Source organism: Fusarium oxysporum, chromosome XII, assembly GCF_013085055.1.
Source record: "Fusarium oxysporum Fo47 chromosome XII, complete sequence".
Lineage (NCBI taxonomy): Eukaryota > Fungi > Ascomycota > Sordariomycetes > Hypocreales > Nectriaceae > Fusarium > Fusarium oxysporum.
Window position 1 is genome coordinate 2,446,057 of NC_072851.1, and position 26,692 is coordinate 2,472,748.

At 45.7% G+C, this 26,692-nt stretch overlaps 11 protein-coding genes across 11 annotated transcripts; 8 read left to right on the forward strand and 3 right to left on the reverse strand.

Moving 5' to 3' along the window:
• Window positions 1-57: 57 nt before the first annotated feature.
• On the reverse strand, window positions 58-2,112 carry FOBCDRAFT_254805 (uncharacterized protein; the record flags this gene model as incomplete). Its single annotated transcript, XM_059611150.1, has 6 exons — window positions 58-499; window positions 558-842; window positions 916-1,262; window positions 1,325-1,640; window positions 1,761-1,850; window positions 1,910-2,112. 6 exons carry the CDS (start codon window positions 2,110-2,112, stop codon window positions 58-60), a joined length of 1,683 nt encoding a protein of 560 aa, XP_059466490.1.
• Window positions 2,113-4,237: 2,125 nt separating this feature from the next.
• FOBCDRAFT_282812 (uncharacterized protein) lies at window positions 4,238-4,645 on the forward strand (the record flags this gene model as incomplete). Its single annotated transcript, XM_059611626.1, has 2 exons — window positions 4,238-4,424; window positions 4,509-4,645. 2 exons carry the CDS (start codon window positions 4,238-4,240, stop codon window positions 4,643-4,645), a joined length of 324 nt encoding a protein of 107 aa, XP_059468265.1.
• A 3,327-nt stretch (window positions 4,646-7,972) lies between these two features.
• FOBCDRAFT_254806 (uncharacterized protein) lies at window positions 7,973-9,598 on the reverse strand. Its single transcript, XM_059611151.1, has 6 exons — window positions 9,497-9,598; window positions 9,184-9,411; window positions 8,927-9,129; window positions 8,788-8,876; window positions 8,564-8,728; window positions 7,973-8,509 (listed from the first exon to the last, which is right to left on the reverse strand). Exons 1-6 carry the CDS (start codon window positions 9,515-9,517, stop codon window positions 8,178-8,180), a joined length of 1,038 nt encoding a protein of 345 aa, XP_059468266.1. The 5' UTR covers window positions 9,518-9,598; the 3' UTR covers window positions 7,973-8,177.
• A 1,079-nt stretch (window positions 9,599-10,677) lies between these two features.
• On the forward strand, window positions 10,678-12,435 carry FOBCDRAFT_325170 (uncharacterized protein; the record flags this gene model as incomplete). The annotated part of the gene is made up of 3 exons (XM_059612127.1): window positions 10,678-11,206; window positions 11,258-11,948; window positions 12,010-12,435. The coding sequence occupies 3 exons, from the start codon at window positions 10,678-10,680 to the stop codon at window positions 12,320-12,322; spliced, it is 1,533 nt and encodes a 510-aa protein (XP_059466491.1). The 3' UTR covers window positions 12,323-12,435.
• A 156-nt stretch (window positions 12,436-12,591) lies between these two features.
• On the forward strand, window positions 12,592-12,924 carry FOBCDRAFT_282814 (uncharacterized protein; the record flags this gene model as incomplete). Its single annotated transcript, XM_059611627.1, has 1 exon — window positions 12,592-12,924. The coding sequence occupies one exon, from the start codon at window positions 12,592-12,594 to the stop codon at window positions 12,922-12,924; it is 333 nt and encodes a 110-aa protein (XP_059468267.1).
• Window positions 12,925-14,987: 2,063 nt separating this feature from the next.
• FOBCDRAFT_149084 (uncharacterized protein) lies at window positions 14,988-15,506 on the forward strand (the record flags this gene model as incomplete). The annotated part of the gene is made up of 1 exon (XM_031194252.2): window positions 14,988-15,506. The coding sequence occupies one exon, from the start codon at window positions 14,988-14,990 to the stop codon at window positions 15,504-15,506; it is 519 nt and encodes a 172-aa protein (XP_031030873.2).
• A 2,425-nt stretch (window positions 15,507-17,931) lies between these two features.
• On the forward strand, window positions 17,932-19,626 carry FOBCDRAFT_149473 (uncharacterized protein; the record flags this gene model as incomplete). Its single annotated transcript, XM_059608320.1, has 3 exons — window positions 17,932-18,022; window positions 18,100-18,189; window positions 18,305-19,626. The coding sequence occupies 3 exons, from the start codon at window positions 17,932-17,934 to the stop codon at window positions 19,624-19,626; spliced, it is 1,503 nt and encodes a 500-aa protein (XP_059468268.1).
• On the forward strand, window positions 19,413-20,819 carry FOBCDRAFT_234822 (nucleoporin autopeptidase-domain-containing protein). Its single transcript, XM_059609989.1, has one exon. The coding sequence runs from the start codon at window positions 19,813-19,815 to the stop codon at window positions 20,797-20,799; it is 987 nt and encodes a 328-aa protein (XP_059468269.1). The 5' UTR covers window positions 19,413-19,812; the 3' UTR covers window positions 20,800-20,819.
• A 1,383-nt stretch (window positions 20,820-22,202) lies between these two features.
• On the forward strand, window positions 22,203-23,201 carry FOBCDRAFT_234823 (uncharacterized protein). Its single transcript, XM_054707977.2, has one exon. It carries the CDS (start codon window positions 22,249-22,251, stop codon window positions 23,086-23,088), a length of 840 nt encoding a protein of 279 aa, XP_054563952.1. The 5' UTR covers window positions 22,203-22,248; the 3' UTR covers window positions 23,089-23,201.
• An 818-nt stretch (window positions 23,202-24,019) lies between these two features.
• On the forward strand, window positions 24,020-24,981 carry FOBCDRAFT_172482 (uncharacterized protein). The gene is made up of 2 exons (XM_054707978.2): window positions 24,020-24,368; window positions 24,420-24,981. Exons 1-2 carry the CDS (start codon window positions 24,084-24,086, stop codon window positions 24,918-24,920), a joined length of 786 nt encoding a protein of 261 aa, XP_054563953.1. The 5' UTR covers window positions 24,020-24,083; the 3' UTR covers window positions 24,921-24,981.
• A 543-nt stretch (window positions 24,982-25,524) lies between these two features.
• Window positions 25,525-26,145, reverse strand: FOBCDRAFT_102469 (putative phosphatase regulatory subunit-domain-containing protein; the record flags this gene model as incomplete). The annotated part of the gene is made up of 1 exon (XM_054707979.2): window positions 25,525-26,145. A coding segment is annotated over one exon (621 nt), but the record flags the coding sequence as incomplete, so codon positions are not given.
• Between the last annotated feature and the right edge of the window lie 547 nt (window positions 26,146-26,692).

The window sequence follows — 26,692 nt, forward strand, 5'->3', positions numbered from 1 at the left end:
TAAGTTCCCGGATAAATTTGATCTGGGTACCAATCGATCTAAATTAGGATAGCTTGTTTATGCAGACTTGATAATATCTAGACTTGCGCGCAGATCTCCAGCCTCGGTGCTCCAACTCTCCAGGATAGATAATGCCTTTCTCACTTCGTCCTGCCACCCTGGCGGCAGATTCATAGTATTAACTCTCGAGGCCGCCTTTATTGAGAGAGCAGAGCTGACTACCACACGCAGGGTATACCACGTCCCGTGATGCCGATGGTGATAGGTCACGTCGTTGATCGAGTCAATGCAGCTAACCAAGCAGTTGTATGCTAGTGGCTCCGCAATTGATCTGTGTTGAAGCAAATCGGATTGAGAGGCATGGATCATGATATAGAGTAACGGCCGAAGAGCCCAGGAACGATAGAGGAGATATCTGCTTCGGACATGTAACCCCAACTCATTTGACGATTCAGAGATAGGCTCAGCGACTCGTAGCTCATTAGGTAAGTTATACATCCTTATGACACTGTCAGTCGGTCTGTGATATTTGTGGCAACTATGAATGGTTATTTTACCATGCATCAAGCTTATCCAGTAGCTGTTGTGATCTAACACACAAACCAGGGATATCTTTTGTCCAAGTCAAGGGTTCTTGACTATACAACGTGCTGATGATCTCGTTGCCCACCCTACGCAGGGAGGTTTCAGACAGATAATACATCCAGCTTTCGAGCCCCGCGTTGGCGCCGGGGTCGAAAGGAGACGAGGGTCCATTTTGAGCTGGGGGTTGTGGGAATGCATAAGGGAAGGCTAGATGCTCGAGGCCTACAGTCGTGGTTCGCAGCTCGTTCGACAGCTCACTGATAATATACTGTAAGAACAAAGATGACAAGGAAATAACAGTCGGAGAATACGGAAACCGGCAAGACTCACCATTCTGATTGCATACACGACCAGTATAGTCTTTGCAGTAACCCACTATCCACTGAAGGATCAACTGGACAAGAAAAAGTTCTTGAATGGATGTGAAGCTTGAGTTGAAGGCTGGCTTGACTGAAGTGTAGCCAAGCGGCAACTGGACGAATACAAAACATCTCGTATACTCCACAGAAGAATCGACATTGGGTTGCCAAGAGCGAGGGCGGTTGCAAGGCCAAGATCTGAATGCCCCTGCGGAACAACTGCTCAGCCTGATCGTCTGCCGAGTTTCGCGGCACATGTTTCCTATCTCGGGATGGTACAAATGGTGACGAGCGGAGTCCTAGAGCGCAAGCAATAATCTGAGGGAAAGAACAAAAGTTAGTTTCCTGTCGGCCTGCAAAATACCAGAATCATGTTTTACCACGAGAGCAGATTCTTTACTCGTATCAAAGCCATTCTCAGAGCAGTATCGAACTGCTTCAGCTAACAAGCGAGAATCTAGTATGGGGTTTTTAGAATGGACGTTCTGCAAGAACATATGAATGGCATGATCAATATCGATATCAAGCCCAACCCCTGCAGCCTCAGAACTTTGCTCTGTCGGGTTGCCTGGTGACACATTGTAATCCTCTGAGTCTGAGTCAGCTATTGCCAAAGACTGGCCTTTCCTTAACGACGTAAGGTCTTCGAAGACTGGCCACTCGAGTATGGTTTCCATCACAGGATAATAGGTGAGCCTTGTATGGGCGGAAGAATTCGATATGTGGCTTTTATCACATTGGCTTACTGAGTTAACCATCGCTTCCTATAATCAAAATGGAGAAACGCCGATGGGATGGTTATAGGGAATGACAAACCTTGGTATGTTTCCTGTGCCGAGTCGTTCCTCCAAGTGCCGCTCTAAACTATCTAACCGGTCTATGATATGTACACTTGCTGCGTCGAAGCTGATACCTGTTGTTAGCCAACCAAGATGGCACATCAGGAGTAGAGCTCTGTGACGAACTTGGAGTAGTCAGACCGTTGATCTTCGTAGATACATATTGCGCCAGTCTGGAGGCAGAAACTGCATGACGGCCGGCCGTTATCACACTTGCTCTTGCGGCCACGGCAGATGTTACACGCCATAACAGAACGTCGCCGTGGATATACACTCTCTACCCGCTGTCTTTTCCTTTGGACAGTGGATGGAAGAGAAGGTGATACCATGCTGAGCCATTAATGAATACGTAGCCTGCTACTGTTTGGGTGTGTATCCGTGGGGTGTCGGGGGTACCAGATGGTCAGAAGTGCCTGTTTTAGCGTTTCATTAAAGGTTTTTAACAACAAAGCCTGGGGATTAGGAAGGGAGGGGCAAAGTTGAAGGAGACTGCAGTAGTAAATAGTCTCTTAGAAAGGGTTATGCACCTAAAGGGGTTATTCCCCTCGTCAAGCAGGCGCATGAAGCTAAGCCAGGCGACTCCACAGCTTAACCTATCGTGCTGCCAAAAGCACTGGCCACAGTGCCATGTCATGAAAGCCGTTCGTTTTGGTAGCCCGAACTTGTCAAAGATATCACAAGACGTTTTTTTGCTCTTAATTTAGACGAAAAAGTGAGCATAGCTGGAAAAATACCAGAATCTTGATTGGCTTTCAAAATGTTAAGATCGTTTTGTGGTCTTAGTCTTTAGGTCAAGCGACACCTCCAAATGTAGTGCTTCCTGGTCAATCAAGTGGCTTTACTCACATGTTTCGTTGCTATATAACATGTCATATTAATGTACATAATACAGTGAAACGGTGGATAAATGGAATATCGGGTCTTAACGCTTTCGACCGGCTTGTTCATTCCTGGTTATTTCTCATAATTCATCCAAGTTGGTGTTTTTTATAATCCAAACAAGACTGCTTACCCTACGTTGACAGATAAACCAACCATTTTCTGGAGCTATTCCTTGCCAGCCAAAAATCGCTTGGCGTTTCCGGCTCAAAATCTTGGCACCCTCACACCTCAGCTCTTCTACAACTATGTCTTTCGTTCAATGTAGTCGGTTAACCACGGCTCAATTGGCATCCCAAGCACTTGCAGGTATCACTAGATAGTGAATTACCAGGATGTACTATCCTCAGCCACCAGGAGCGTGTAGAAGTCTCCCAGGAAGGCTCGCCATTTTGCATCTACAGTTATTTGCCGATTAGCGGGCCCAGATTTCATCCCGATCAGGGATGAAAGTCGCGTTGTTCGTGGATAAGGAGTTAGGCCTGAGGATCGATTAAGAGCTGGAGGCGGGGAAAAATATTATCGTCAGATCTCTGGAACAGTGAATGTGGGGGACGGCGGGGTACCTAAAAGCTGACACTTGTTCCTGCAGTAGTAATCGACTGAAACGTAATTAATCTAGTTAGTCTACGTCTAGCCCACTGTAGATCAACAGTGCAAGCCACACGTGACGTAGGTGGTCTGTGCTTAATATTCTTTTCTTAAACAATGGAAGGCAGATGCTTATTTCGGTTTACCCTGTATATTAATATGTATGGGTACAAAGTGTAGAAGCTAGGGGTGGTTTTTTGAGGAATGTGGTGGCTTGAGATGGTAAAACGCCGGGGAAATCTGGGGTTGGCCGGTTTGGTACTGACGGTCCTCTGTATAGTAGTAGCTTATGCTTCTATGACCTCTCTCATAAGACAGGCGTCTGCGGCCAGACGAATTTGCTCCTGGCTTTAAACGACCACTTCTGCCATACAGATAATCTTGCGATGCTCATGGGTGAAGTCACGCCCGTCACGCAAGTTAATCGACAGCCTTGTTGCCCAATGCTGAAAACTGGTCTGAGTCTAATGCCTTTCACGGTCACATGCGGTAGCTGTGCCCTATTACAATTGCGAGGTAAGTAGCATTTAAACTCCTTTGGCATGTTCGCGTGTTATAAGGCTTAAGTCCAACGCCACTTCTGTCAGCCTCCCCGAACTTGAAAACTCAGCCCCACCGTCAATCGGCGGAGGTCAGCTTGTCAACTTGTAAAAGTCAGCCTTACTTCCATCAAGGCCTCAACTGCAATCAGGAACTTAAATACTTAAACGTCTCCCCTTTCAGACAGTTCAAGCTCACACAAATGTCAACAATAAATGAAACTCCAAGTGTTCTAGTTTATTCTACATTATCGCACATTATAAGCAACCCTAACCCATGCCCGTTTCGCATGTTTTCCTAAATCACTATCACCCCACGAACTGACAAGTCACTACCTCCGCTCGGGCATTTCAGTACTACAGACAGCTTCGGTTGTTCCCAAAGAAGAGAAAAGAAACTTTCTGCAGGAGTCAAGCCAGTTGTTCTGGACCATCATCGGCTACCATGATTGATCCGATTTCCATCACGATAATCACCCTCGCTTGCTCAGTAGCCGCTGCTTTGAAATCGGTCTACGATATGATCTGCAAGTTCTTCAAGTCGATCAGCAACTGGCGACTCTCCAGGATGTTCAAGGAGATCGGTTCTCTAATGCAGCAGTATAAGCGTGATGGTTGGCTGCCAGCCAGTCGTAAGTATTTTCAAGAAGCTAGAAAGCGAGGGTTGGAGAAAGATGTATATCGGACTGAATGCTAATATGATTATGATGAAATAGAAAAGGCCACCTTGAGCAAGTTAATGGAGCAAGCGAGGGCCGCTGACTGGAAAGGAAAGCTGCGCTCGGAAGGCCAATATAAGCTACTTAAAGAAGCAGACGGGATTGAGACGGATATATGCAATGCAACCAGCTGATGCTAGTTTTGGCGACGGAGCCGGGGGCAACAGGGGAGATAAGGAAGAATATCGTGGCTGAAGGTCTTTTTGTAAGGGCGGTCGTGGGCGTATTTTGTTGTGGTGCTCCTAGTAGAGATTATGAAGAGGGAATCATTCCGACGCCTAGTGGCTTGATGATTTAGATTGTTTATTTGCCGATGTTCTTTTGGTGGCTTGGTTCATTGTCGAGATGTGGAGGTGGCTTGGCAGTGCTTGCTGAGGCTCTTGTGTGAGAAATTCCAACATGATATCACAATCACAGCCTCAAGGGACCGGAATTATGAGATTACAGTAAAGAAAGGCAAGACTTGTCAAAGAGCACGAACGAAAGCTGGCATTAATATGGGTACATACAATTGTAGACAAGGGACTAGATTATGGATATAACATGAAAGCCCAATGTTCGTCGCCTCAAAACAACGCAGCCGTTATGCCTGGGCAGAGTCGTCAAAAGCTCCTTTGTCGTCGTGTGGTGTTTATCGGGTTCAAAGTCCCCAGTGTCGGACAACGAACTGTTCCCCGGTATTGTCCGTACATTCTATGTAGCAGAGTCGACGGTCTGATACGCCTCGGCCTGATGATTTGTAGTCTCAATATGTTTCGCTTTTTGCGGCTACCAGCATTTCTAGGTACATTATGATACGTTAAGATTCTTGGGCAGTGAGGACGGGCTAACCTGGTCAGGAAAATGTGACACTCAACGGCACTCTATTCTCTGATGGCCCTCGAGGTCGTTCATTTCAACCCCCGTAATACAACAGCAACGTAGATCTGAGATGGAAAAAAAATGTATTTTCAAGATATCTAGCCATCCAGGTACTCAATCAAGCTATACGAGACCAGGAGTTTGTGCTGTGGTTTGGAAAATCTAAGTGCTGATCCCCCTCTGGACTGATCCTGCCTTGCCAACTTCGAACCGTTAGAGTAAATATGTAATATTGTGACAACTGATTTGTAGAAATTGAAGAAGAGCATGGAAGCCAAAGTTTGTCAAATGAGAATGAGTAAAGAAAACCAGAGCTCAATATCTCAAGTTCAGAAGTAGCGCAAGAGGTTCGCTTATACCGCAACAGATATCTAGTTCATAAGACCCTCCTACTTACCTATGCCCCTTCACCATGTGATCTCGAAGCTTCCTAACGGATGACCACGCGACCAGCGTGTCTCTGGGGTATATGATATTTCAAACACTCTCGCGCTGTTGTCGCGAATTATAATATTATCATCTGTTACATCGATATTTGATGTAGCATGCATCGTAGTTCCTTGCTCATCATCAAAGTATGCAATGGCTATTCTTGCTGCATTAGGACCATCAACAAAGCATTCTAGAGGATCAGGAGAGATCGCCAGTGTGAAGCCTGGGAACTTGGCTTCCTGGGTCGTTCGACTAAAAGCAATGCAACGGAGTCTAGAAGGTATACCATCGCATACAATTTGGCATACATCCTGAAGTCCTTTCCCTCTGTTTCCTGCCCCCATATTCTTTCTGATAAACACAAGTACAGCAAATAAATTGCCATTGGGGTCTTCCTTGGCTTTAGTCAACTTCTGAATGTCCTTACCAATCAATACGGGTACCAAGCCCGTCGACAAGACTTCTCGCAGCTAATTTATGTCTTTTACAATACAGCCCCAAAGATGAAAAGGTTCCTGTTGTTCTTCATATAGAGGATAACAATGGTGACCAGCTAGCGCCTGTGTTTTCAAGTAGCTTGCTCTATCACGGAATGAAATAAAAGAGCCTATGCTCTGCAGAATTCCAACTGGTAATTTCCTTAATCCACCCATCCTCAGACTGCATTTTCTTATATTGCTAGAATTCTACAGCACCGAATGGAAGCGAGGATGATATATATGTTGTGCAAAAGGTCTAGAATAGACAACACCGATCTCAATATGGTAAAGCGCGAACCTAGCGTCAGGATTCAGCCTGTGCAGCTTCGCCAGAGGTGTCCCAGAGTGATCTAACGTGACCCTAAGCTAGGAATGACCTCTTTGTTTTCGCTGGCTCAAATTATCAACATCAACATCACGATTATCATCGCCATTATCGATTGACGTGGCTGCAGCAAATGGATTTCAACGCATCAATGCATCTAGTACCAAACTGGCTTGATACACTCCCTTTTGAACAATACCGCCACCTTCATCATCGCCATCCGATCTCAAACGACAATCAACGCCGCGTCACATGTTCTGTGACGATGTTACGAGCGAGGGCTTGAAACAGTCTAGGCCTGCTGTAATGGTATCAGAGTGGGAGGTTCTTCGTCGCGCTTCACGTGTCGCTGATTGGTCAGATTGATGCTCTCGGATGCCCAGTGACGAGGCGGCCTGGAACTGTCTTGTATATTGTCCTCTGCTCGACCTCTTTACTTTGGACGTGGGTCGGTCACGATGCAGATCATGACATTCTCGATTTTATATCTTAGTAAGTAAAGCTCCTACTAGAAGAAATGATGTCAACACTAACCCTCTAAGTATAACATCAAACATCGACTCTGTATACCATCGCTTCCCCGATCTTATAGCCGCGTCGACTTTGCCTTTTACTTTAGACCTGAGAATGACTCTAGTCTGAACTAAGACCGCTCTGCTATTCTGTGATTTGACTGGACTGCAGATAGGATGCTTTAATAGTACCCTTTTGCTATAAGTATCGAAACTAAGTACTACGGTGGCAATGCGGCAAAGGTGGAGCAGCAGATGGGAATCTGGCACGCGGCGCAGTGGGAATTTCTCACCACTTGCGCAGGTGCTGATGCGGTTTCCCAGCTACATTTCCTACCTGGCACTGTGATCTAGGGCCATACCTGGTCGCTTGTCATCACGACGAGGAACCACGGCACAACGGTAAGTTTGATGAGGGAGCTCTGGTAACATGGCTTGTGCTGATTTGTCTAGACTGTGCTTTGTAGTATCGAGTTTGGAAACACGAGCTCTGTCATTGGTGTGTTTCAGGTTATGGCTGGCCTGACGCGATTGTGGAATTGGTCTGTTGAAGTATTGTGGCCGTGATATAAGACGTATTTGCCGGATTGTGCGCAGATGAGGGAGCTAGTCTTGGTGAAGAAGCGACGACAACATGCCAATTACAAAGATAAATCTAGCACAGGAATATTACATACTAACCTTCGGTTCGGGCATGGTACCAAGCTGTGCACAGGTAAATAAGGTTGAATTATATAGATATCCCTCTATATAAAACATGATGTGAAGTACTACAAAGCTTGGTGATTAGTATTACAAGTAGGGAGAGGGCTGACAGGATTATGATATTACAATATGTATTATTGATCTTTTCAACTCTCTAGATCCTTAACCTTAAGCTATTTTAGAGGACCCAAAATGCAAGAAGGATATCCGCCTCTATATTTAATTATGATACATTCGGTAGTCAATAATTTGATCGAGCACTTAAGAAGATCAGGGAATGAGGGTTTTTTTGCTCCCTCGCTTGTCATACACGTTACGTTTCCTCCAACGCCAAACTCAAATATTCGTAACACTATACTTTAAAATTCTGACTGATTGCGCTTTGTCCGCTCGCGCTGCGAGTATCATCTGGATTGACCAGTTCGTGGGAAACGCGAATGTGAGTTACCAACTCGATCTCATCATCTCTTACGCCCCATTTAGCGTACTGCGATGGCGGGATTTGTCCTTTAGATGTGTCGGTATTCTGGCCTCTTCCGGTGATCTTTGTGTGGACACCGTAGCCGCTGGGCTGGTTCGACGAGGAGCGATTTGTAGATGTTTTAGATCGCATAATAAATCTTCGAAGGCCAGGGAGGCACACAACGATAACGGCGGTGCTCATCTCGGCGAGAGATAAGGTATCTATGCACTAGGTTAGCCTAAGAATGTTATAGAGCAAGGACAGCGAAGACATACTGCCAGATTGGTCGTCAAGCTCAAAATCAGTCGCATTATATGCAATAAACCGGGACAGGCTAACTATCAACGTGATAGCACCTAAAGAAAAGATCCCAATAAGGGCGATCTGTTGTTTTCTGTGAAGCTTTAAGTGTTTAAGCAGAAAGAAGGGGTAGAAAAAGACTATTTAGGGCCATGTTAAATGAATTCCTTCAAGTAGGTAGCAGGTACTTTGAACATACTAAGTAGATCCGTTGAGAAGTTGAGACCCCATTGAACACAAAAAGAAGCATATGAGTTCCATGCTGACTTTAGCTGGTTTTCGATAGACCTGATACCCGTCAGTCAGATGATTAGACAAGTCATGCCATTTAACTTTACCAATTATCAGAAAAAGGTACGCAAATAAGAGTGTTTACAAGCACTGATGTAAGCAAAGCGCAACCAAGATAAATCGAGATTGCAAGCAATACGCGTCTCAATGATCCCAAAATCCCAGGAATTAGCTTCCAATAAAACAAGACGATAGATATCTTGGGGAAGTAAATCCCAGTGTCGAAAAAGTACTCCGCTACTAATACTATCTGCACATAGTCAGCATCATAATTATCGTTCGCGCAGCTACTGCATTGCCATACCTTTAAGTATTCTACTGAGTTAACTATAAGTTCAGAGCCAACTGCAGGATTATCGATAAGAATTCGAAGTGCAAGAGTCGAGCAGATAAACCATCCTAAGCTAAAAACCCAACCCAGCCATGCGAGAATATCAGGCACGCTGAATAAAGCCTGCTTCATTAGATAATTCGCCCAGCATCGTAGGACCAGTACCACTAGTGCTAAAATAAGCAGCACTGCTTGGATACCCTGAAGAAATTAGTTACGACAAAAAGAAAAGAGAGGGAAAGACAGAAAAAGAAAAGTCTGGATTACATAGACTCGGCAAACATACAATTGAAGTATTGTTATCCATTGAGGCACTCGCTCGATAGAGCGACCCGAGGCTTTGGTTCTACAACTAGACTGAGAAGCAAACAGAGACAAGAGGGACATGGTTCGGCAGCAGAGGTTGGATAAAAACGGACTGAGGGATCTGCAATGTATTTAACCATCGAGGTTTAACTAAAAAATAACCAATAGAATTAACGATAGAGTTTAGAGCTGGCCTAAGCGAGTACCTGTGCAGAGCGCTATCCCAGGCTTGGAAAGGAGACGCTCGGGCACTTGCACATAAAGGTGGCGGAAAACGATAAGAGAAATAAAAAATCTAGTTTCATAATTTTGGGAGTTGAAGACCCACCGCCCCTGTAAAAATCGAAATCGATAACCTTAGCTCCTGCATACTTGGCATCGGGCTGCTGCCGCTGATCCTCCCGAAGCGACTTGGCGCAAATGCCAAGCCAACTAGCTCAGCTTCTGGAAACTGTACACATAATGGTATTTCTTCCTCTCAAGTTCAAGGGCGCTCATCAGTCTCGAGCCATATTCAAATTCGTGCTTGGAAGCGGTGCGGTTAGAGCAACAGCACGACATGGAATTGGTGGGTTAACGATTGAACGGTACTCCGTAATGAACAACAGAGCGCAATCCACCAAAAACTGTATTCGAGACCAAGGTAATCCGGATGTGGATTAGATCAATCTCCAATGCCCGTGCTCCGCGAATCGCAACTGTTGCATGTAGATTTCGGTGGACCCGATATAAGCGAACCTGGAAAACTAATTAGCGCGAGTCATGCCATCTTGTCTCCGATTAGCAGCGTCAGGGACCTACTTAGCTAGGTAAGAGCACCGACGAGCTAAGGGGCGCTACAAGACCAACAGCCTACGCTATCTGAAATTTGATAACTTCAGGGGCGAAAGCCGGCCTGGCCATGGCTAGAGATGCGGATGTTTTGCTTTATGTGATCAACAATGGCCTCGGGTCAGCATTGGGGCGGGGGGTTCCTCGGCTCCACCGGAGAAGTTGGGCGAACGAAGCTAAGGAATCATCGCGGCCTACGTATGCTCGGCGTGATGGAGCGTGCGATAGTTTAATTACTCCCCGGGGGGGTTCGTATAAAACCAAACTCCCTCCTTCTAGCTCTCTCAGAACTGTTGATCTCGGACACTCTTGTTACCAAAGACCACCAACATGAAGCAATCACCAGCACAGCTTCTGACTGTCCTTACAGCCTTCTTTACCGCAGCCGAGGCAGCCAGCCTCCCACCTCGAGATGAAGGAACCTGCAGGAAGACCAAGGTTGCTATTCTCGGAGCTGGTGTTGCTGGTATTGCTGCAGCCCAGAACCTGACCCAAGCGAAAATTACCGACTTCCTTATCGTTGAACATAATGACTATATTGGAGGTCGCCTGCGAAGTCAACAATTTGGCCGAAACACCAAGACCGGCAAGCCATACACTATTGAGCTAGGTGCCAACTGGGTGGAAGGCATCGGATCCCTCGAGACGCACGAGAACCCCATTTGGAAATTGGCGCAGAAGCACGGTTTAAAGACAACTTACGCCGACTACGATGCCCTCAAGACGTTTGACCACAAGGGCGCCAAGAACTGGACCGACAAAATCGCCGAGCTAGATGCCGCTTTTGAGAATGCGTCAGGCGACTCCGGTCACATCTTGCTGGATAACCTCCAGGACCTATCTGCTCGCGCTGGTCTTCGTACTGGAGGCTGAAGACCAGATAAGAACGATATGTATGCGCAGGCAGCAGATTGGTGGGGATGGGACTTTGAGGCTGCTTGGACGCCTGATGAGAGCGGTCTTGTTTTTGGCGTCGCTGGAGACAATGCTACCTTTGGTTATTTCAGCGATGTCAGCAACCTAGTTATCGACCAGCGCGGTTATAACTACTTTCTCAAGCAGGAAGCCAAAACTTTCCTCAAGGAGAACGATCCACGACTCCTCCTCAAGACTACTGTTGAAGGTATTGAGTATAACAAGAAGGGCGTCAAGGTCACAACCAAGGATGGTGGCTGTATAGAAGCTAGCTATGCTATCTGTACATTTTCTCTCGGTGTATTGCAGAAGGACGTCGTGGAGTTCAAACCGAAGCTGCCTCACTGGAAGCAGAGCGCTATCGACCAATTTGCGATGGGTACATACACCAAGATTTTTATGCAATTCAACGAGTCGTTCTGGGATACTGATGCCCAGTATCAGCTCTACGCCGACCCTATTGAGCGTGGACGTTATCCTCTGTTTCAGCCGCTCAATGGTAAAGGCTTCCTTGAGGGATCCAACATCATCTTCGCGACAGTCACTGGCGAGCAGGCCTACCAAGTCGAGCGACAAACGGACGAGGAGACCGAAGCGCAAGTCGTGGAGGTCCTGCAGTCCATGTACCCTGATAAGAAGGTCCATAAGCCTACAGCATTCACTTACCCACGCTGGAGCACCGAACCGTGAGTTGATAAACAGCCCCTTGTACCTAATTTCCATCCATAACTAACATGATATGTCTAGCTGGGCGTATGGATCTTACAGCAACTGGCCTGTAGGCATGACTCTTGAGAAGCACCAAAATATACGTGCCAACCTGGAACGCCTGTGGTTTGCCGGCGAGGCTAATTCAGCTGAATTCTTTGGCTTTGTCCATGGTGGATACACCGAGGGTCGCGAAATTGGTCATAGGATTGGTAGGATCATTAATGGAGAGGCTGGCGATGATGAATTTGAAATGGAGAGGTATGAGGTTCTGCATGGAACCACTCATAAGGACGAGTACAACGATGAGAACGGATGGTTGTTTCCTTACGATGTTGACGGTGACAACTGATCAAATCATGTTTCAGACATTCACAGTACATATTCATAAAGCGCAGTGCTCATAGTGCTTCGGGCATATACACAAATTTTCTAATGTATTACCTATCGAATTCAAGAGTGCAACATTTGTCGTTTTATGTCTTGAATGAGAACAAGCCAATGTGATATATCCTCGACTTAGCTGGGAGTCCTGCCGGCGAAGAATTACGGTAATCACTGTTCTAGACCGCGCGATACATTATCTCGTTCGCTTCAAGTGGAGGATTTTAAGCAGTTAATATGGATGTGACTGCGCTCTTCACAGCTGATCAATGTATACATCAAGGTGGAGATGACGCTATGTACATGTCCAAAGAGATACCAACTTCTTCCCATTTGACCATGACGGGCAATCATCTTCATACCGTTCCCATCTTGGGTCGTAACACCGAGGAGTCGGTACTTCGCATCAGTGTGCCTGTCATGAACGGATACGAGGCAACAGTCCGCATCAGGAAGAGCGGCGTGTGGCTGCTGATCATCGCCATAATCGCCTACGCAGTCAAGGGGGACATGGAGCTCTGTCTGGAGAAGGCGGTGGATGGCTACATTGCAAAGCCGGTGAACAGGTAGTTGCTAATTAAGAAGCTGCTAAAATGGCTTGCGGCACCCACCGATCCGGATGGCGGCCGCCAGGGTTTCCCGTGAGACCCTTCACCCGCCGAGCACTGTCTCTCTGCATTCTCGACTGGCGACACACATGCTGGAATCTAGACTACGGCAGAGTACAAGGTTAAACTTACGGTGCAAATGTGGACCGTGACCTGCCGCTTTTTCTCGGATGTTGCATCTCCTAATTATGTTAGATATCCTGATTCCCAGTAGACATCTGAAGCCAAAGCACAGAGAAGAGGATCCGGATTTAGCTGGCCAACCAAAACCTTTCAGTATCAGATGCTATCTCCACTGCCATCAAGGCCAAGTCTTAGCTCCCTCATAGCACAAACCTTTACACGGCCCGACCGTTCAGCCGTTGTCTCTGACCCTCCAACCACGTTATAGTGTCGTCATGACCCAGGTCGCCTTCTGAGAGGGATTGGTTAGTCAAGAGCCAGAGCGAGAGTTAATAAGCATACTAACCAGACAAGTATACTAACCACTACACAATGTAGCTAAAAATAAACTACCCTATAGTACTTTTGAGCTATAAATAAAATAATAAAAAATCTATTATAAATATTTTTTATAATAATATAGCTAATACTGGTATATTTTTTTTTTAAGAATTTTAAACTTTTTATCTTATATAGAAAGCCTTACAATTTAGTATACTTACTAATTTAGCTAAAATTTAAAGTTTATAACTATCTAGAATGTTTTTAAAATCTGTAAAAATATTAATATAACTTAATTTAAGATATATATACATATTATTAGAATTATATTTATTTTAGGCTTAAGTTAAGCTTTTTATAAGTTTTTATAAACTAAACTTCAAGGTGTATAGGGTAGTGGTCATTTTACTTGTCTAGTCAGTATGCTTATTAACCACGTTATAGTAAGAAGCGGAACTCGCTCAACCCCACACATCCGGACGGTCGGTGAACTGGAAGTACACCAGGTAACTCCTATTTGTTGTCAGACTCAAGCCCTTAGATGAGGCTGCGATTGAATTACGGAAAAGCAACTACAAGCTACAACGGGCATCCCATAGATTCCAGCTCCGGGAATCTGGACCCGGGAGAATGGTGTTGCCGCGCTTGACAGCGTTGATAGTGTGCGGGGAAATCGTATGGTTGGTGGGGTCTGAAGCGGGGAAGCACCTAAGACATTAATGATGGTTGTGTGTGCCCGATAGACTTCTAGCTCCTTTAGAGTATGACATTGTGCAGTTGTCGACTTCTGTTAGAGGATACTAACAAAAAGTCGATGGCTTCAAACCAGTGGTCATCAGGATCTTCTTCTCACGTGTGCTAACTCATGCTTTCCAGTTGCAGTCGGAAGCTCAGTATGCCGAAGCCTCTTTGTCACGATTAGTTCACTTGAACGAAAGCCATCAACAACTTAGATGAATGTGTGTTACTCAACGCGCTTGCCTATGATGTCAAGTTAGCTTCATTCGACAACAAGGATGTTCGTTCGGCGTGTTAACTCACCGGCTCCGTCGTCGATCCCTCCTCTTCTGTTTAGCCCTTGGCTGTTAAAGGGGCACAAATACTAATTTTTCTATTTAAGCTATTGGAGGAGTTTTGGACTGATCTAGACCCTCTAGAGACGGGTGCTTGACTATCAGTTCCTATTGTCGGACCAACAGTCTGGCCGGAGGACCTCGTATCCGATAAGATGGTGGGGTTGCGATGAAGGCGGCATGGCACTCGCGAAAGAATGACATAAACTGTATCTTACTTGCGTGGAGAGTCAACTCCGGAGGTGCAGGATAATTCTAAATATAGATGCAGAACTCAAGCTGAATTCACGGTAGATGGATAGTTAACGGTCGATGAACCTAAGGGGTATATATTAGAGGTAATCCTCTCTACCTCATGGTTTTGTTTCCCCTATGTTGAAGCCTCTGTATCTGAGATACGAGCATCTTCACTCTCGCGGTTTTCTTATTAGCAGTTAGCAGAGAGACCCGCTAAATTCTATATTCTACCTACTATAGCTTTATCTTATCAAACCATCCATCGGTCACCATGCTTCTCAAACACTTTCTCCTGGGCGCACTTCTTGCCCTGGGCTCCGTCACTGCACTTCCCAACCCCGAAGCCGACCTTCATGACGTCGAGGCCAGAGATAACAAGCACCACCGCCCCCGTTGCGGCAAGGACGCCGACTTTAATGATATAAAGAATAAGTGCATCTGCAAGGACGAGGGCAAAGAGTTCCATCGCGAACACAAGATATGCCGCTGCCCCGAGGACCAAATGAAGGATCCTGATGATCCCCATAAGTGCGTTTGTAAGGACCAGGACAAGGTGTTGATGAGGGGCGTATGCAAATGCAAGGGAGACTTGGAGTCGAGACATGGCAAGTGCAAGTGTCCCCAGGGAACCCGTCGGCACGGAGACAAGTGCATCTGCAAGGACCAGGACAAGAAGTTGATAATGGGGGTATGCAAATGCAAGGGAGACTTGGAGTCGAGACATGGCAAGTGCAAGTGTCCCCAGGGAACCCGTCGGCACGGATACAAGTGCAAGCGTCACGGGCATTGATCATGACCAAGACTGATGATGAATGATTTGGGCAATGGTTTCCTTTCACGTCCACTCTGCGCGAGCCTGCTTTGAGGCGTCGCGATTACGATCCTTAGACAGTTATCCCTCTTCTTCTACTATGTATAGTTTACTCAGATTGATCAAAAGCAAACAATACTGATATTTCACTTTGAATGACTGGTCCAACTTGATGTAGATGCGCTGACAGGCGTGCTTGAAGGCCAATTTCTCCTAGTGTTCAGCATCCTATCCTCAGCAGCTGAAGCACGGTCTGTCAAACTGAGACTGTGCAACGTTAGTGGGATTCGATCTGAATAGCTAGTGTGCTTGAGACTTTTGGTCCCTATCATGCCTCCCTGTTGCAGGGGCAAATTTGATCATCGCCCGTACTGCCCTGCATGTCTTGCGCCTATTTGTCACCGTCAGACGCTGCCTTTCCCCCCAAGAAGAACGACAGGTTTCCCATCCTTGTTCGTGAGCATTTCAGCATGTCTTCCCGTTCCGTTGTGCACCTTACACATCGAAATAGAAAATGCTCAACTGTCTCAGATGCTTAATCAGATTCGCACGTATCCGATTCCGATGCACCGATCCTGCGTAGAAAGCTGTTTAGTCTTGCATATTACTCTCGAGGCTGATGTGGGCTGCACAGACCCTGACACTCAACCGCCAAGGCAGCCCGAAACAAGCCCAGTTGTTCTTTAGAGCCGCTATCGTTGCATCAAGATTCGGCATTCTTTGGAGGTTTCTGTCGTCTCATGCTTCTATGAAGGACGTCGTCGCGATGCCTTCATGTCAGCGGGCGACTAGCGCCTTCGAATGGTGGCCAGGCTAGAACTCACGAGGGTCAAAAGACAAGTAGGAGGCTTGGGCTCAGTTCGCGAGGGATGCGGCAAGTATAAGTGGGCACGGAGTTATGGTCGCAAACAGATGTTCGGTTGCCTTGTCCCTTTTTACCACACCGAGTCGGATCCATGTTCCTCAGAATTACTGTTATCTAGTGTGGGTTATCTATCTATCTATCTAACCGCCAGGTAGATAAATAAAATATAAGGTAGATGCCAATTAAACTATTTAAGGTAGAGATACTTAAATATACTAGGATACTTTTAATCTATAGAGGTATTAGTACCCCTCCTTGTATTTTTACTTTTCTTTATATCTAGTCTTTTTCTTTCTTTTTAGTTTTAAGTCTCTTATTTAAATATAAATTAAATTTTACTTTTTAAATTCTATATATAAACTTATATAAAAATAAAGTATAATTTATATAATTATTTAATTAAATAAGTAAGCCTCTTTTTTACATTAAACTTAGTATTATTACTAAGATATTAATATAATATTAAGATTTATTTAAATTTTAATATAATAAAATCTTATTATAATAAGATAAGTTTTAAATAAGTAGACTAATTTATATTAAGTTTAATATTTTTAAAATTATAAAATATATATTAAGTAGTTATAAAGTATTATATCTCTTAATAATAAATAAAGTAGGTTAAGTATACTTAAATAAAAAAGACTTATTAATAGCTAATAAGCTAAGTTTTATAAAAGTATTAATTAAATATAATTTATATATTAAAGGTAGTTATTAAGCTTATTAGAAAGTAAATATAGTTTAAGGATTAAATTATTAGGAATTATTAGTAATTTATAGTAATAATACAGCTACTATTAATAGAATATTAGATTAGCCCTCTTCTATATATAGATTCTAGTCTCGGAGATTCTTTAGGTAGTATGCACATGCCTATAAATTGGTGTAGGGAGACTTGTCAATCCTCGAGTAACAACATACATGTACATCGGTTAACACCCATAGGTTTGATACTAACCATGTTCTTGCAGGAGGGAACTAAGGAGCTGTCTCTGTGTATGCTTACGACCCCATATCATATTTGTTTTTAACCCCAGACTAGGCTGGTATGTCTTGTAGGCTAATGATCAGGCTAATAAAAGTCCGTTTTATAGTTGTGAACCTATCCCAATCATAGTCTAGTATGGCTCCAGGCATACATTCTTTACAGGCATACATTCTTTACAGGCATAAATCATGCCACAAGGTGTATCTGCTAGTGACATGGCATGTGCTTTTGGGCTTACAATCTGTCGTCTTCTCGCCTACCCCACACCACCTTTAGTTGTCTGTTTAGTGGTAGCTTTGCTTTTACCAACGCCCAATCTTGGGTCACAAAACTATCAATGTGAGGTGATGACGCAACCCTAATTCGAACATCAGATCATGGCCGCATTTCCGAACAGCTTGCAACAGCTTCTTCTGCATTTATCTGCAACCGTCAGATCATATTGCGATCAGATGATATAGGAGCATGCTCCTAACCATCTGCAACTGATTCAAACATAAGTTCTGGAAGTCGCCCCCATGCGGCGATGACGCAATTCACTTTTCACAATGTCTGAATTTGGTAAGAAGCCTTTCGGGCAATGGCAGCAGCTACCGACCGGCTTTGACGCATTTGGATCAAACATTCACAACTCCAACCGTAAGATATCCTGCGGGCTTGCTCTTCCCTCTCATGAAGCAGAAATACCGCCTTTTTCAGCAATTAACTTATCGTAGATCCCAGTAGGTGGGATTTTGGTTCTGGCACGCCATCTTCCACTGGACCTTTTGCTACCACACGCGAATCATTATATGGAGCTTCGGGAGGTAAGATCCCTTTCGCGCCAAGTGTTATTTAGTTATTTATAGTTATCTAATGTCTACCCGAGTAATAAAAAGAGAATACAGCAGCAAACTATAATAAATAACCCTTCTCGCTCAGAGTTTATCATACTAAGTCAAGCTTTTCCAGATCCCGTCAGTTCGCTTGGACCCAGGTTGTCCAGCTCGGCGCCCACATTCCCGCCCACATTCCCGCCCACAAGAACCGGCACTGGCTGGCTTGAGCATCACAGTAACACACAAGGGTTAACTGTACTCAGCGATCCTGGCACAAGTAATGTCACAAATCATGCCGACCCGACCGGGTTTGGGGGCGGGTTCTTCGGTTCAAGCGCAAAGAAGACGGGCTTCAGCACAGGAATGAGCCCAAGTACAGCCGGGTTCCGCTCAAATGCTTGGACAAGATTCAGGACCCCTACGACCTCCGTTTTCAGCGCTCCGAGTCAGTCTTTTGGTGGTTGGGCCTGGGGAATCCTTGCGACGGATACTTCAAAGCAGCCATTCTCCCCATTTGTTGGAAGTGAGCTAGGCAACAGGCAGAAGAGTTCCTATCAAAATCTTTGCTTCCAAGGTCCATACAAGAACTTCTCACAGGAAGAGCTGAGGCTTGCCGATTATGCCCTCGGTCACCGGTACGGTCCAACATTTGGGTTCGGCGGCCCAAGTTTTGGAACCGGTTTTGGTACATCAATGCAGAGAAGTGCTTCTGGTCCACCTCAGACATTTGGAATCGGCTCCCAACAGGGTGCGTTTGGTACTGGTTTTGGATCCGCTACCACAACCACTTCGCCCTTCGGACAGACCAAGGCCGGCGAAACCTTCGTCTGGGGTCCAAAGTCTCAGGGTCCAAGTGTGTTTGGGACTCAGCCGGACGGTTTTCAAAGGCCAACAAGTAGCCAAAGAGATTTCGGAGTTTCTGGAAGCCCGGGATTCGGTTTTTCTCAACGGCCCTGGTATGGTAGTGCTCCACAAGAGAGTCACACTTCGTGGTCGAGTCCTTCCATTTTCCAGGCCCCAAGTCAACAACAAGCACAAGGATCGACATCTTTTGCTGAAGCACAAAGGCCAAGCAGTAGCCAGCCGCCTACCGGATCTATTTTTAGGACAGATTTGAGCACTGCTCCTAATCCATTTGCATCAGCGGCTACCCAAGTATCCGCTCTTTCAGGGCCCTCAAGCACAAGTCAAAGACTTTGGGTTATTGACAGGTACTCGACTACTCAGGCTGGGCAGCAGGCAACACAATTCCCTAGCACAGAGATGCCAGTTGGTAGAATTCAAGTTCCTCAACCATTCGGTCAACAGACTGAATATGGACAGACTGGCAATCTTTATTACCAGGTTCCTGGAAGGCCTTCTAGTAACACAAGGCTCATTCAGCAACCATTACAAGATGCTAGTCGTGCAACCATTCAACCATAATTGTTCGCCAAAATTGACGAAATTACTGCCTACGGACCACCTTGGCTATTCTTGACGACAGAGGAGAAGCAGCAACAGCAGGACGAAGGCCCGCTGGCCGTGCGGCGGGCAAGCAAGGGTAAACCCAGAAGCCAATCCGTACCCGCTGGATTTTCTTTTAGAAGCCCTAGATTGGCACCTTGTCATATGTCCCTAGGCTCTCCTAGGTCCAGCTTTCGTCATGCTTTGTATCCCGCGTCATACCCAGTCAAAAGAACACTTCTGAGCTCCGACTGGATGGGACCTCCAGACCTAGGCCATGAACTGACCAGGAGCCCATCTAGAAGAGGCTCTGACCAACGTCGCACCGGCGAAGACACAATATCAACCGGCGGCCATAGAAAGGGCTTTAACATAGTCGAGAAATCCCTCTCACAGATCTCTAAGCAGCTAAAGACACTCGAGATTGATCAAGACCGAGGTCGAGATCTATTAGTGAGTTCTTCTAACCGCAGGGGTCAAAAAGAGAATATCGACACAACGGCATTAACTGGCATTGCCGACCCCGGTAGGGAAGGAGGGGCAAAGAGCCAAACGCCAGGCACTAGGACTGAAACCAGCGAACATACTAGTAGTCCAACCAGCCCAGGTAACACTCTGGTAATATCAGATCACGAAGCGAATGTGGAACAAAACAAAACGATGACAGTACAGCGGCCGATTCCCGGCGGCGAGTACTGGATGCGGCCTTCAAAGGAAGACATTCTGGCTATGGACAAAGATCAGCGCAAAAGGGTGACGGACTTGACCATTGGCCGGGAGAACGTTGGTGTCATTCGCTTCAAACATCCAGTTGACTTTACGGGCATTGACCTTGAGAGTTTGCTCGGTGGTCTTGTCATACTTGAAAGTCGATCAGCAACGGTCTACCCCGACTCCTTTGGACTCAATCCCCCTCCTGGCGAGGGCCTTAATTTTCCTGCTTCAATTTCCTTGGAAAGTTCGTGGCCTCGAAAGAAGACAAAAGGAGAAGATCTGTCAGAGGATGAGGCCAGGCGTCAAGTTGCGAGCCATATCGAGCGCCCGAAAAGCGTTGCGGGAACAAGTTTTCAGAGTTATAGCAAGGAGGATGGAACCTGGACGTTCTCAGTCAATCATTTCTCGACCTACAACCAAGTCATGTGCAATTATTAAATTACTGACTATTTATTTACGATGCCATTTCATGTAATTAGGAATATTTTGGTTGACTGTGAATTAAAACCTTCCTGTCCTCAAATTTTAGAGCTCTAGTGACCAAACCTTCCGGAAGGCCTAACTATTCACGCCACTCTACAACTCACCACTGAGCTCCGCAGCCAGTAAACGCAATATGAAGCGTATACGAACAGATGATCCAGGCTTTCGTTCACGAGATCAAGTGGCTCGTCTATGTATATACTATTTTTACGTTCGATAGGTTTCATAGAATAGTAATTCTGAATGAGTGTCATGTTGATATTGATATTGATACAAAAGAAGTCCATTTCTACCGCCTCGATGCCATGCTAACGTATCCCTTGAGTTATGTTGAACCTCCCGCCAGGTCACAGCAGGGGGTTATAGCCAATTAAAGTGCATTGATTAAAAGATACCTGTCGCCCCCTTATTTCAGCCTGCGATAGAAGCACCAGCAATTTCTCGATTCATAACTCGCTATATCACATTGCTTATATTCCTAATCTATTAAGAAGTTCTACCTATGTATCTCCTAGAAGATAGTGGGCACATAGGGCCTGGTATGACCGGGAGCATATTGCTCGTCGGTAAGCGGTTCTGATGCGCTCAAATGAACAGAACCGAAGTTTGACAACAGCTGAGGGGCGTGTCCGGACTTTATGATGGGTGTAAGATGCTCGCTATGAGTTTCAGACGACTCTAGAATGTATTTTAGTGTTAGAACCCGAAGACCTTAAATGCCAGGTGAACAAGACATAGGGACGCATCACGGCTTCTTCAATTCAACGTCCCCCCGACGTGCATTCCATGACATGCTTTAGTGTCTGTCTCCTGATAGATCACGAGTTCGTGTATAGATGCAGATCCAAGGTTCACTTACGAGATTTTGATTAATTTCCTCTTCACATTCTCCCCGGAAATTCCTAGTCATCAATGGGTATTCATGTTAGATCCACCACATTGTCATCAGGCCTCCGCACCTCCTTCAGGCTATTAGAGTTCAGACTCGTATGAGCCCCCCCTTTCCTTGGCTGATGCACCCTTACCAGTCGTCTTACGACGTAGTCAGATCAACCGCAACCTTTGGACCCTATATCGCATGTTTCAATGAATCATTTCGTAGTCATGATATAATCTGGAAACCCTATTTCTGTATATTTTACCCTTGTTGAGGTAGAGAGAGTTTGGTGTGCTGCAGCCTATGATCTGATCTAATGGTGGGCCCATCTCTTGTCAACTCTAACGAGTCGGGGGCCTCCGAGCTGCCGAGCCACTGCTACTAATCATCTGATCCGTTGACGAACGTATTCTAGGGTGGGCAGAGGAATATGGACTATATTTATTGCAAACAAGGACCATTTTTCATTGACGTGGGTAAACCAGCGTCGGCCATCTCGCCATTATATGTTCTCAAACTAATTTGCAATGGCTTCATCTCGAAGTGGATTACTTGTGCTCGGTGCCGGCGGCATGGGCCTCGCCATTGCCCGTCGCCTTGGGGCAGGACGCCTCGTTTTTCTTGCCGATAACTCGCCGAAAGTCCTCGATTTTGCTGCATCTTCCCTCCGAAGTGATGGGCACGAAGTACAAACTCATATTGTTGACGTGTCAAGCAATGATTCTGTCAAAAATCTCGCCAAGATCGCTTCCGAGGCGGCTAGGTTGAACGCAGTAGTGAATACCGCTGGTATTTCCCCCGGGATGGGTACTGCTCGAAGGATCTTCGAGGTCAACCTGCTCGGAACAGCTAATGTCATTGACGTCTTCCTTGAGGTTATGCCTCCTGGTTCCTCGTTGATCTCTATTGCAAGTATAGCTGGCTATTTGGTCCAGAAGGCTATTAGTCCTGAGCTGGAGAAGCATCTCGCGACATCCCCAAGAGAACAACTACTAGGTCACGATGCTACCGACCTAGAGGGTTCACCTGAGCTGGCATACGGCATTTCCAAGTGGGGAAACATCGTTCGCATGCAGGCTGCAATTCGACAAGGACAAAAGAAAGGAGTGAGACTGAACACAATCAGTCCGGGTGTGATCATGACGGCAATGATACGAAAGGAGTTAGATTCAGAGTTGGGAGATCGGTTAAGAAAGATGATTCCGGAGACTCCAATTCCCAGAGCCGGCTGCGCTGATGAGGTTGCAAGTCTTGTCGCTTTCTTGTCAGGCCCGGATGCAAGCTTTATTAACGGTGCAGATTTTGTGATCGATGGTGGTGCTACTGCAGCATCCCGGTTTAGCGATCCAATCCTTGAGTTGGTTTAGCAGAACAAGTTATGCAGACGATGAGGTTTCTTGAGGGGTCGTTTTGAACTATAATGTTAGGTTTGCTGAACGAATAATATTTAATACTGAACCGGACGCTGTACTTGGCTTAACTGACTATCTTACCCTTCTCATTACCCTAGTCGGTGTCTGCATGAAGTTGATTGCTACTCATTAGGCTCCGGCGTAACTCGGCTTATTCCGCATACAATTATCGGCTAATGATCAGAGCCTTGAATCACATAATTTGACATACAGGTAGGGCATTCATATATTCATTTTTGCAAAATAATAGAGATGATAGAACATATTTGATTAGCTCTAAGTTTGCCTGATATCAATGGTTCCCGAGTTTCTTCCTACAACAATTTAATGACTCGTCTCCATTATGGAATTGGATCGGCCGTCGGGCCCCAGTGAATCCACAGTTTCCCAGTTCATCTGGATGGGCAAGGTAGCAGTTGTGACATGCGGGGCTTATAGCTGCTGCCAAAAAAGAGTTACTCGGCCACACGGTTTGAGGGACGCCAATAACTTGAGAAAGCGCTGAATGGTAACTTATTTTCACGTTCCTAAGTCGATTATTATTGAATATTTTTGGCATAATCTTCCCACCATGTGGCTTGGTTCAGATCATAGCGGGACTTTAAGTTGCCAGGTTGACGAATGAGCATCTGGGAATTCTGTCTTCGCATACGGAGAGTAACGCGCCTAATATCCTGTGGCTCATAACTACTTAATGACGTAGTAAAGCTGCCATTTCATCATTATTCGACACCGCATCGTCACGATAGCATGATTTACGCTATTAATTATCAGCTGCTTTAGTGCCTTCCTCCCTGGCGCCGAGATTTCATAGGGGGGATTTCTGCGCGGTCTATTTTAAGCGACCAGGACCATTATATTTGCCTTAACAAAGGCTTGCCTATCTCAGTAATGAACCACTCTCAGGCAATCGCCGAAGCACGCCGCCAGAGAGATTGGCAGCTTCTACAATGAGTCGACACGTCCTGATCATCGGCGGCCATGGTAGGATTGCTCAGATCCTTACGCAGCAACTACTCAAGAAGTCGTGGACTGTTACTAGCCTCGTTCGGAGCCAGGATCAAGTCTCCCAGCTCAACAGCCTGGCCACACCTAACCAGGGAAATTTGAACGTGCTGGTCCGTAATTTGGAACATGTCCATGATACTTCCCAGGCAAGATCGATCCTCGATGAAGTCAAACCATATACCGTTGTTTGGTGCGCTGGAGCAGGTGGGGAGGCAAGGCCTGACCGAGTAAGAAATATATTAACTCAATGGAGAATGACGACTAATAAACCTCGCTAGACGTTTGCCATCGACCGAGATGCTGCCATTAACTTTATTAAGGCTGCAGTCCAAGTGCCGACTGTTAAAAAATTACTTCTTATTTCGTATATTAACTGTCGTCGAGAGCGACCTAGTTGGTGGGATGAGGACGCCTGGATATACGCTCAAGAGATGCAGAGAGGCGGTCTCTTGAGCTACTGTCAAGCTAAATTAGCAGCAGATGAGATACTTCTTCAGGAGGCGTCCAGTCGAACTGACTTCTCGGGGATAAGTCTTCGCCTGGGCATACTGTCGGACGAACCCGCAGGGTTGATCGAACTTGGAAAAACTACAACGTCGAGGGGTAGTGTTAGCCGCGCATCTGTAGCTGAAGTTATTGTGTCGCTGCTTGAGCATGAGACGGTGCAGACAGCCTGGTTGGATATGCTTGATGGCGCTGAAGATATTGAAACTGCTGTTGAACGTGTAGTCAATGACCGAGAGAATGCGGCTGAGGAAGGAAAACGACCGCAGACCTAGATGGCCTCAACTTGAATCGTGGGTATATGGATGGCACTCAGAGTTTGAGACACGTTGTGATAGTGAGTATAATTACCAGAAGGATAAATATGAAGATCTGGCTATTTATTCGCGAATAGTTTACACTTGTGAACACAGTTGCAAAATTTGCTATTATCCTAGCTGATATCGATGGCTTTAATGAGACTAGCTCGAGGCCATCGAAGTGCTAACGAACCTGGTACATAACTAGATGCGATCTAACTGGAATCAGTGGTGTGTTGTCGGATCAATGCCGATTTATCAATGCTGGGAGAAATGTAAATAGGCTGAGATTTCGCGAGTTCCCTTTATAAGCTACACAAATTATCTCCATAACATAATAACAGCTATGGCGCATGATTCTAATTATTTAAACACTATCGCTCTCTGTCCCTTAGTGGGACCTAAAATGCCTTGAAACTTGGTGCAAGCGGCTGCCTAAAGTTAAATCCCCGGTGCGAATAAAAGCGCGTTAATATTTTAGCCTTTTCTTTTTTTCCACCCTGTCTTCGGAACCCTGGTTGAATGCACACGCGGAAGCTGGTTATAGCTACCCTTTATTACCCCAGCAGAGATATCTCTTTATAACGTCAACTTGAAAGTTGGTACCGGAATTATTATCCCAGTATTCTTGTCCGTTAACATCATAGCGTATACAAAGGAATAAAGGCTGTGCCTCAAAGTCAATAGTATCAGCCAGCATTATAGAGAAAACAAATCGATCATATCCGGGTATTTCGCCAGGATTAGTTTTATAATCGTATTTGGCTGTAGTTTCCGAAATAGTTTTCCAGAAATCGAATGTAAAACGGCAGATGACTGACTTTTCGAATGCCAAGTTGGCCACTATAACGGAACCTAGTATAGCCATTTGATTATTGCAAAGAGATACCCTCTCAAGCCTGACGGGCATGGTTTCATGAGCGGTAGTATGATGAGGGAAGCTAGGGGTAAATAACTCCCATTCATAAAACGATGTCCTTTTTTTGAGACTCTTATATGGAGGTGGGAACAAATCGGTTTCGTCACAATCTGTGACAGGTGATGTATCTTTCCTCACATCGAAGGGACGGTCCATCTCATGAAAATAGATAATATTCTCCAGGGCTGAGTCGAAACGAACCGATTTGTAAAGCGGGAGTGTGCCTGAAGACCGATGATGACGGCGTGAACGCAGAGCTGGTCGGATCTGTTCATTCGACTTTCTGTGGACGTTGTCGGCATACGTCCCGAGCACCTCATATTTTCCAGTATATTTTCTCAGCTCTCTTGGCGGGTTGTCATCATATCTGAAAACGCCAGCATGAGGGTTAGCTGCCTGGCGGAGAGGAGGAGACTCTACGCTCTTTCTCTCGTATATGCGAACCGTGCTACTGAGAAGGACTTTGCTGAAGCTAGAACGGATATTTTGACATCCGTCATCCAGATTCTGGTCGTGATTGTGATTCAGTGGCGATGTCCTGTATCGCAAGATATGATTGGTGAGGTCTATGATATCTTGTAGAGTTCTTGGATACTTCTCACAAATCTTTGGAATATGTCCATTATTGTTGCCAGGCAACGTCAAATCACGACGAGAGAGAGTCGATATTCCGTCCACGCCCCAATCCTGAGTCAGAGTGGGGGATTGCAGGCGGGGGATCGACGAGATAGTGGTTGCCATGGCTGGGTCCTCGGCTGGACCCCGCGGAGTCAAAAGGAACCACTGATTTATTACTAACGGCTGAGATTATCGCATATGACTTTTGGTG